The sequence below is a fragment of the Agelaius phoeniceus genome, chromosome 5 (genome assembly GCF_051311805.1).
Source record: "Agelaius phoeniceus isolate bAgePho1 chromosome 5, bAgePho1.hap1, whole genome shotgun sequence".
NCBI lineage: Eukaryota > Metazoa > Chordata > Aves > Passeriformes > Icteridae > Agelaius > Agelaius phoeniceus.
In genome coordinates, this window is record NC_135269.1 from 27391162 (window position 1) to 27401451 (window position 10290).

At 40.2% G+C, this 10290-nt stretch overlaps 1 protein-coding gene across 1 annotated transcript; it reads right to left on the reverse strand.

The window, feature by feature from the left end:
- Positions 1 to 556: 556 nt before the first annotated feature.
- Positions 557 to 9842, reverse strand: ACTR6 (actin related protein 6). Its single transcript, XM_054631404.2, has 11 exons — positions 9612 to 9842; positions 8708 to 8825; positions 6956 to 7024; positions 5500 to 5623; positions 4597 to 4732; positions 4450 to 4506; positions 3690 to 3788; positions 3448 to 3526; positions 2583 to 2754; positions 1875 to 2013; positions 557 to 1089 (listed from the first exon to the last, which is right to left on the reverse strand). The coding sequence occupies exons 1-11, from the start codon at positions 9677 to 9679 to the stop codon at positions 960 to 962; spliced, it is 1191 nt and encodes a 396-aa protein (XP_054487379.1). The 5' UTR covers positions 9680 to 9842; the 3' UTR covers positions 557 to 959.
- Positions 9843 to 10290: the final 448 nt, after the last annotated feature.

Genomic DNA, 10290 nt, shown 5'->3' on the forward strand with positions numbered 1-10290 from the left:
AGGACACTCCAGTGTCCATTTTCCACCCTATCTGAGTGCCTCTGTCTTGGCAAACAAGCAGGCCAGGTGGGGCACCCCCATCTAGCCTGGCCCTCTAAGCCTTCTGCCTCTTAGGCCAGGCTCTTCTCCCTCCTGCATGCCATGCTGCACAACTGATAGCAAAGTAACAGCTTCTGATGCAAGAATAACAAGTTCTGGGGTGTTTGTGTTTATCTAGGATGTCTGGAGAGGACACAGATGGGTCATCACTCAGAACACAGCTGCAAGCTTTGTTCATCACCTTTGTGTCAACTTCTTATCAGAAAGATGGGAGTGGCAGGAAGCTTATTTGCTGGGGCATTGTTTAAAACAAAAAAACCAAACAAAAAACTCCACAACCTACTAAATTAAAAACCCTTTAGAAAAATGAATTGTTCAAATTACTCTCTTCTCAAAGCCTAAGCATATTGTCAATAGCAGTGGTCACATTTCAAGTATATTTCCCTCATAGCTACTGACTAAAATAACCAAAAATAAAACTCATGTATTTCTTTGCAGGAAAGGAAACATCAAAGGCTACTTCTGAGATACATTTAATGCCCTTTTAGTGGAATATGTGAGTTAGAATAATACTCATTTTGAAAAAGAAAAATCAAACCCATTTCTTCTCACTGTGTATTAGCATCACACCAATACAAGTACTTGGTATTTTTATTGCCTCATGCACTGAGGTGTTCTGCAATAAAAATACAATGAAGCTATCAGAAAAGATACAAACATAAGGAAATTACAGTGAACATATTACTTCATAGTATTACGCTTGTAAAACTTTATTTCTAAACTCTTAAAATTATTTTTTCTCAACCCAATTCAATACAGGAAAGCTAAAACACAATCCTAGCTGATGGAAAAGGGGTTGTAGTTCAAAGAATTCCATTCTAAGTAAATCAATGGAATAACAACATATCCAACTATGCTACCTATATATCAAATTTTTCTTCACAGATATTGTGTCCATGTTCTTCATAGTCTTCTCTAGTTACTATCATGTCTTCAAAATCATCATTTTCAGAAATGAGCTTCCCACCTTCCCAAGAATAAGTGATAGGGCTGGAAAACGAAAGTTATTATTACTCCTCTATAGATTCATTTAAAATAGAAATATGCAGTGATGATTTCCAAGACTTTTATTTAGCCATACCTATTTAAACTACATATTTGATTGCTAAATCAAACCATCCAGCTCCAGAGAAGTTATGAAACAAAGTCTGAAACTTTAGCAGGGCTAGCTGACTTGGGTTTTAAAAAGGGGCCTCTTTGAAGGCAGGTGTGAAGAGGGAACAACATGGATATGCTTTGTATTTACTTTGCACAGATAGTAATTCTTTAATAGTATTTAAAAATACTCCTTAAAAATACTTTTTTAAAAGTAGACTTTTTTTGGTATATTCAAAATATACTTGTTTTGTCTCCACTCTTTCTGTAAAGATGTTACCCCTTCTAACCCCTGAAGTGGTATATTGATAATGACAAGGCAGCATTCAGATGCTGAAAATTCTAAGTAAAACACCAAGTTCTAATCTTACATACTTACAATACAGTCTTATTTATCTGTTTGCAGTAAAAAGGCTGACTCTAAAAACAATTCCTTAACTTTATTACGTAAAGTACAGAGCAAAAAGGTGATCGCTAGTTTATATGGCTTGTCTGAAAGCCATATAAATATAGATGCGTACACTGATTTAAAACATCCTTTTTGCACAATTTTTGTTCACTTAATATTTAAATTACTGCCTTTACTCAATCTACCTTCTTAATCAGCAAAAGAAACCCTACTTCATTGTTTGTTCTGCTAGAAAGATAAAGCCCCTTCTATTTATTAGTTTAGGACTTACTTTTCAGGAAGAACAACGGAAACATCATAGTCAGTTGGCGTAAGACATCTAACTTCAGAATAAACCCGATCTCTGAAGCCTGGAAAAAGGGTGTTTCCCCCAGTCAGAACTATGTTCTTGAAGAAATGAGGCTGCATTTCTGTAAAATAATTATGTAAATATGTAGTTAAGAGATGGAACATAAATCTAAAGATTAAAGGTGGTAATTTTTCCAATTTTGTTATGAATTTAAAAAGAAGTAAGAAATATGCATACAAAAAACTTATGATCATCTAAACAGCATATCAGTTAAATAGAAATATGAGAAGGTGATCAATCACCCTATGTTCTCTCTGATTTCAGAATTTGGCTTTGATAACTACTGTTTTCTTGTATTTATTAAATTTCACAATCACCAACACAATTCCCCTTTCAAGAGGGATTTTAAACGAGGGCTTTTTAAGACTACATTAATAGCCTAAATGCTGCCATATTAACATGGCATCATAAAACCTATGAAAATCTTCTTTGTAATAATAATTACCTATACATAATCTATGAAATGAAAGCCTTAGTATTACTTCTGACAAACAGCAATCAGAAAGGTTTTACTCTTTGATGCTTAAATTACTGACTTTTGGTCAGTTTCACACCAAATTAAACCAAGCCATTACAACATCCCTCCTTCTCCCACTCCCCTGTCTTTTTCCAAATACTTTCAGGATATACCTTCAGGTAAATTCTGAATAGAATAAACAATGGCTTCAGGAATTCCCATCTCTTGAATACCAATATCCGAAGGATGGAAAAGTATTTCTGGAACTGCAAATCTTTCATTTGTTAGACGAAGTATTTGTTCACCGGTCTTGTATTTTCCACTTAACACCATCTCTTCCCTTGGCTAAATTAAAGACATGAATAGTATCCACTGCTTAAGAAAAGAAATCACATCCTAGAAAATTCAGCTGATCTATTTCATGTCCTGCAGAGGTAGGCAGTGTATGCTGCCATTGTCATATTATCTAGCAGCAACTCTTTTAAAAATAATGCATACTCCAGTTTTAAATCTGAAGTGACTTTGCTCTTACCAACTGCAGTTTTGCCCAAAGCAAAATAAAGCTAGGTAGGCATGAGAGTAGCCTTAAAGTATAGGACTGCTTTCAAAACTATGGCTGGCTCAGTAAATGAGATAAAACTGTTAAACTGTCTTCACTGATATTTCAGGCTCTTCTATAACATTGAACTTTCAACCTTATTGGGGTGTTTAAATGTAATTCAGAGAAACTTACAAAAAAACCCATCAAAGCAGAGAAAACATTTCCTAACTTAATGTTCAAAATCTTAATAATGATATGGATAAGTTATATGCCAGAGCACAAACAGAGAAAGCTAAAACTGTTAAATAATAGAACATAAAATGCTATGCTAAAAAAACAGTATTTTGTTGTCATCCCAATTTACTGAGGAAAAACTTTACCAATTAATGCATAGCAAGAAAGATGCTACAGTACAGTATTAGAAAAAAGGGAGTATTTTTAACCTCTCCACTAGACTTGTGCAGGAAACAGCCAAAAAACTTCAGAATTATTATTACCTTACAAAATCCTTTTTTGATTGTGCTGAAGTCTGGCAAAACATAATCTACCATTACAGTATTTTCCTCTCCTTTCAATCTGAAAAAGAATGTAAAATTCAACAGAATAAAAAACAAGTTCTAAGTTCCAGCTATTTTATACTAACAGGACTTCTTTAACTTAACTGGAAAGTTTTCTGATAAGAGTATAGTTTTGTTTGTACAAACAGGTTATTCTACATTTAGTACCATCGCATACATACTTGGCAATGTCCATGTCTTTGTAAAAGTCTTGAGAAACATAACACACATCTTCTTTCACTTGATTAATTACATGTGTTTCATCCATAACATGTAGCTGCCTGTGAACAACAAAAACCAAAACCACAGAAGTTTGAGAATAATTAAGTGTTCCCTTTCCTGTCCAGTTTTGCTCTGGAACTGAGCAACCATTGTTTTTCAGCCACAGGAAGCTACTGTCTCAATATCTAAACTTGCATTCAATTTACAAAAGCATTCCTGGCCTACTGGAGCTTAATATTGTCCTGTTTCACAGTTCAGTAAATACATCAACCTGCATTTGCCCACTGTCTTGCTAACAAGCACAGCTGTAATCCTGCCAGTAGCTCTTTGGTAAAGACCTTTACCTAGATATACTTCGAAGCTGAAGGATCCCAATGAAAGGTTGATCCTACTGCATTTTATTTTTCAGTATTGATACAATCAGTCATCAAACTGACTGATGATCTACTCAGAAAATATGTTAAGACTTGTATAATTGTGAACAGGTAACCTCAACAACTTCAAAAACACTGGCACTTTGAAAAATAACAGCCTAATTCTTCAATCTTAATTCATCTTGATCTTAAGGTCAAGATGGTAGCTAGCAGATTATAACAGACAAAAAATTCCCTTCTCCTTTAAACAGCAATTAATCTAAAATTCACAGAACCAGTAAGAATACCCCATAAACTTCTAGCTCATTTCATACCAAGTTTCAGAGTGAAAATTAGGATTCTTTACCTGTAAGAGATGATCTCCTTTAGATGGTTGGTTAAGAGTTTCCCTCCAACATTAATCCTACAGAAAAAGAAAAGCATGAGGAATTCTGTCATTATTAACTTCAGGCACAGCAAGCAGTTCTTCTAGAAAATACATACTGCAGTATACCTGATGATTGCCTCTTTTTTCTTTTTACTTCTGCAGTAAGGTACAATGTGGGTAAAAGAGTATCCGCTATCCACGATGATACAACACAGCTCAGATGGATTATCCCGGAAATACCTGTGTGCACTAAGAGCTCCAGCTGAAATACAAAAGATTGAATTCCTTTTTTTTATGAACATTTAGAATTCACAGTGATATGAAGGTGTACTTGCTTCATATTTTACATGCCTTTGACAGACTTTCAAGACCTCAATACATAGTAATACAGCCACTGCATTAATTCATTTTGGCAGAGGATAAAATTGTTATATATGGTCCTATTTAATATTTTTCAGGAATTCCAGTCCATGTTCCATTTCCTCTAAAGTCTAATCACACTGATCATGCTACAAACTTATCAAACTTATCAAAAGGAGTATCCTGTGTCCAGTTACCTATCAGAAGGGTGGTATGGTTGTTTACACATTCCCTTTGAAACACCATACATTTCATAATCATAATGCTGTATTTTATTTGCTAACACATAACAAAACCAAACAAAAAACCAATCCTACCCCCCTAAAAAAGGAAAGCTATCAAAGACTTCATGCAAAGTTTTAGTAGAATTCTTTAAATGTTATCCTGTTCCAAAATCCATCTGTTATTTCTGTCATCCTTACTCTCCTCAAATTTCCTGTCCTTATATACCATGACACTCTTTAGGAAGTAATACAAGACTACAGCTGGAATTTGTAAAAGATATAATTTTTAAAATGTTTAATCCACTTTTACTCAAGAGCCAGGAAGCAACTGAAGTAATATTTTTTACTATATATATGTGTGTGTGCATGTGTGCTTGCTAATTCATTTATTTAAAGAGTTAAGCTTCAAAATACATAAATGCAAACTGGAAGGAGACATACTCACCATTTACTCTAAGAACTGCTTGAAATTGATATTCTTCAAATAGAATTTCATTCATAGATTCTTGTATTGAAGTGAAGTTAAAATAAGGTTCGGTAATAATTATATTGGTATCTACAAAATCCACCTATAAAAAACATATTAAGATTGTCAGTACATAAAAGGTAAAAATTAAATAAAAATCCCTTACCATCTTTTGCAGCACTGGAAGGTCATGTGAATCTGAAGTCATGATTACCATCTGCCATATCTGTTTGTAGAAGCTAGACTTAGAATGTTTTAGCTTTTTAAGGGCTTCATGATCAGTGATACAAATTTATCTAATTAATGGGTAAAAAACATAATAGAAGGCAACACTTTCATACATATCCTGATTCTGTTTCCATCCTTACAAATTGTAATCCAACATTCTAAAGAGACACCACAAAGGAACACTACAATTTTAATGTAAAATACTTTACACTAATCCTGTCAGCTACAGAAAAATAACTCTCCTTGACAGCTCAGCACTTGCACCACAGATTACTTGTCTAATAACCAAAGCCCTGTACAGTGAAGAAACAATAATAAAACTCCCAGTGGCCTCTACTGAGGCCAGCAAAGGATCCTGGATTTTCCATGTTTACCAGTATCTAAAACACTCTGTTAGAGAGGACTTAATATGGTTACTTCAATCATAACTGGATATGGCCCTAAAAACATTACCAGCTGTATCTCTCTGTAGTCTTCACTTGTGAAGAAGAATTAAAAACAAATTCTCAAAACCATAATTACATTGAATACAGTTCCAAAATGAAAATGGAATTTATGTATCAAAAGCCAGCACTTTATATTTTAAATATAAAAATGTACAGAGACTAAGTTGATTTGAGGGATTACTTTCATTCTCAGTACGCAGGTGTTGGAAAAAACTCAAGCATTTCCAGAAAACATAATATTTTTAAAAGAAAAAAATTAAAAGAAAGTCTTAATACACTTCCTGTGCTAAATCCAGCTTGTGTGATATGAAAAAAAATAAAGCATCAGATATTTATATTTTATACATTTAAGTTATTCAGAGGTAGAAAATGGCTAGCCAAAGATGATTACTAAATGTGTATGTATTTTGGCCTACTGACCCAGCTCATCCTTCCCTTTTACATTTACTATTTCTTGATCTCTTAACTACATTGTATCTGTCTGTGATTAATTTTTATTAATTTGACCCCTTAATTATATTGATATGAATTTCTTATGTGAGCTGCACTCAGTACATACCTACAAGACTAAAAAATTTAAATAATTTTCAAAATTCTACACCAGAACTCAAAAACGTTTGCAAAAACATAAATCCCTGTGATTTCTAATTGAAGGCACTTTCAAAAAGAACAGTAAGATCACTTGTTCTACTTAATATTTGTTAATTCCATTAGTCAGTATTTAATCTACACAAAATATGCAGTTAAGAAAAGACTCTTACTTGATACATTTCTTTTCCAAAGAGATAATCCCAAACCTGTCTCTGAACATCCCAGTTCACCAAGTAACCCTGTAGGAATTTAGAAACAAATTTACACTATTTAGAAAAAAAAAAACATACTTTAAAAAAACAGTCAACAATTGAGACTGGTAATATTACAAAATTGAGAGCTAAAATATCCAAATTTACATTTTTAGGCTAAGGAGTAAATGTTACATAGGATTAAGGTATGTTACAAATATTCCCCATTGATACATTGATTACTGCACTACAAAAACAATGTACATGATGTTTTCTGTATACATTATTGGTTTTGTCATAAATTTGTCAGTCTTCCTCAGTGCCAGGGAAGCAGATTACGGAGCAGATTACCTGGAGTGCCACCACCCAGCATGTAGGGGACATACAAGTGATCAGGTCTGGTCAGCATGCAGCTTGACTAACTTGTTGTTCTCCTATGACAAGGTGCCCCACTGATTGGAGAAGGGAATGGATGTGAATGTTGTCTACATGGGCTTTACCAAAGTCAGTAAAGTCTTTGACAGCAGTTCTCACAGCATTCTCTGGAGAAGCTGGCTGCTCATGCCTTGGGTGGATGAACTCTTTGCTGGGTAAAAGACTGGCTGGATATCCAGTCCAGAGAGTGGTGCTGAATGGTGCCACATCCACTTGGCATCCCATCACCAGTGGTGTTCCCCAGTGCTCAGTACTGGGGTCCCTGTGATCAACAATCTGGGCAAGGGAATCAGGTGTACCCTCAACAAGTTCACAGAAAGCACTAAGTTGGGTAGGACTGTTGATCTGCTGGAGGGTAGAAAAGCTCTGTAAAGATTTCTGGATGGGCTGGATTGATGGACTGAGGACAATCTTCTCATGTTCAGCGAGGCCAAGGGTAGGGTCCTGCACTTGGATCATAAAAGCCCATGCAGCACTGCTGGCTTGGGGCAGAATAGCTGGGACATTGCCCAGTGGAAAAGGACCTGGGGATGCTGGTTGGCAACCACTGAGCATGAGCCAGCGTGTGCCCAGGTGGCCAAGAAGGCCAAGAGTACCCTGGCCTGTATCAGCAATAGAGTGGCCAGCAGGATCAGGGCAGGGATTGCCCTTCTGCACCAGGCACTGGCGAGGCCACCCCTTGACTCCTTCTTTCAGTTTTGGCTCCCTCCCAACAAGAAAGACATTTTGAAGGACTGAAGCAAGTCCAGAGAAGGGCAACAAAGCTGGTGAGGGGTTCAGAGAACAAATCCTGTGAGGACCAGCTGAGGGAGGCTGTCTAGCCTGGAGAAATGGAGGCTCAAGGGGGACCTTATTGCTCTCTGCAGTGACCTGAAAAGAGGTTGTAGTGATGTGGTGGTTTTGTCTCTTCTCCGAGGTAACAAGTGACAGGACCAGGGAGAATGTCCTTAAGTTGCACCAGAGAATTTTAGACTAGAAATATTTTCTCACCAACAGGGCCGTCAACTACTGGCAGAGGCTGCCCAGGGAACTGGCTGCATCACCACCCCTGGAGGTATTTAGAAGATGTGCAGATGTGCACTGAGGGACATGGACAGTGCAGGGTTAACTTTTGGACTTGATGATCTTAAAGGTCTTTTTCAACCTAAACACTTCTATGACTGTTAAACTTCACACTGCTGACTGATTCTTGTACGATACCACATATAACCCGCAGTTGGGACATACAGTATGAAAACTATTCCTTAGAACAATTCACATTGGGCTTCAATGTTAAACTGAAGATATCTTACTTACTTTCTGAAAGGGAAGAATATAAAAAAGACCAGAGGGATCCTTAATTTCATCCAGTTGATTTGCCGTAAAGGTTTTCAAGCGTGCAGTCTTTGACCTGAATTGACAGTTGGGAATAACGCTGGAAAAGATTGGGAAGTTTCCTATTAAACATGGTATGAGACACATTCACTTTCTTTAAGCCACTTTCATAAACAGTGTACTTTCAATAATATTTTTGCTGATGTATTTTGGCTTTAGTCCATTAGCTGGAGCCAGTCGTGAGGGAAATCTTTAATTTCTGACAACTCCAGTACAGACGAGACACTTTTTGGAAAACCAAATACCACCCCCCACCTCCGCCACCCCCTGCACAGCAGGAAGAGCGCCAGGGGCTCTCCCCCCACGCCGGCCGGTGGGGCACGGTGTGACACAGAGGGGGGCACGGTGTGACACGGCGGGGCACGGTGTGACACGGCGGGGCACGGTGTGACACACAGGTGCACGGTGTGACACAGAGGAGCACGGTGTGACACAGAGGTGCACAGTGTGACACAGAGGGGCACGGTGTGACACACAGGTGCACGGTGTGACACAGAGGGGCACGGTGTGACACGGCGGGGCACGGTGTGACACAGAGGGGCACGGTGTGACACAGCGGGGCACGGTGTGACACACAGGTGCACGGTGTGACAGAGGGGCACAGAGCGCAGCGCGGCGAGCGCCGCAGGGGCGGGCCCGCAGCCGCCGCAGGGGCGGGGCGGGGCCAGGCCGCGCCCCTCCGCAACGAGCGCAAGCGCGCTGCGCGCCCGCGCGCCGGTGAGCGGCCGTGGGGCGCGGGGAGCGGGGCCGGCGGAGAGCGGCGGCGGCGGTGGTGAAGCCGTGAGGGGACGCCCAACGCCCGCCCCGCCCCGTCCCGGCCTCTCACCTGACGTTCGCGTGGCTGTAGCCGATCTTGGCGTTGTAGGCGCCGTTATCCAGCACCAGCGTCGCCATGTTCCCCACGGCGCCACGGCCGCCGCCGTCCCAGTATAGATCCGCCACCGCCGTGGATCTGTACGGTGACCATAGAGCGGAGGAGCAGCGCGCGCGTGGCCGCGGGACGCGGGAGTGCCGGCAGCGCTCCGCCTCTGCCGCGGGGCGCGCGCCCTGCCGGTGACGCTGGCGGAGCCGCGGGAACCATTGGCCGGGCGTGACCCGGCAGCGCTCGTCACACGGTGGGCGGGGAGGTGACACGGCGTCACCGCGGTCAGCGCCCGGCCCGGGAGCACGCTTCCCCGCCGCCGTCAGTCCCGCGGCGGTGGCACCGACGGCTGGGGACAAGGCGGGGGTGGTTAGGGCGAGAGCCCGGTGTGGCGGTGGTTTAAAGGTGCACGGGTGACCCTGCCGGCTCGGGACGCTGCGGTGCGGGAGCGCCGCGCCTCGGGATAAAGGTGCTGAGTGACGATGTCATTGAGAAGTGCGGAGTAACACGGGCCTGGGCTGTGAAAGAATGTGACACAGTGGAAAGGGGGACAACTCTAAATTCCATCATCATTGTTTTACTGTTACAAAATCACAGAATCAATTCGGTTGGAAAAGACTTGAGATCACTGAGTTCAACCTAT

What these genes read in the sequence shown, in the direction of transcription:
- ACTR6 (XM_054631404.2), bottom strand. Translation starts at nt 9,679, where the DNA reads ATGGCGACGCTGGTGCTGGATAACGGCGCCTACAACGCCAAGATCGGC. An exon ending in AAAAAAGAGGCAATCATCAG is followed by an intron (nt 4,507 to 4,596) that starts GTATACTGCAGT and finishes CTTTTTCTGTAG; the next exon opens with GATTAATGTTGGAGGGAAAC. An exon ending in AAAGACATGGACATTGCCAA is followed by an intron (nt 3,527 to 3,689) that starts GTATGTATGCGA and finishes ATTCTTTTTCAG; the next exon opens with ATTGAAAGGAGAGGAAAATA.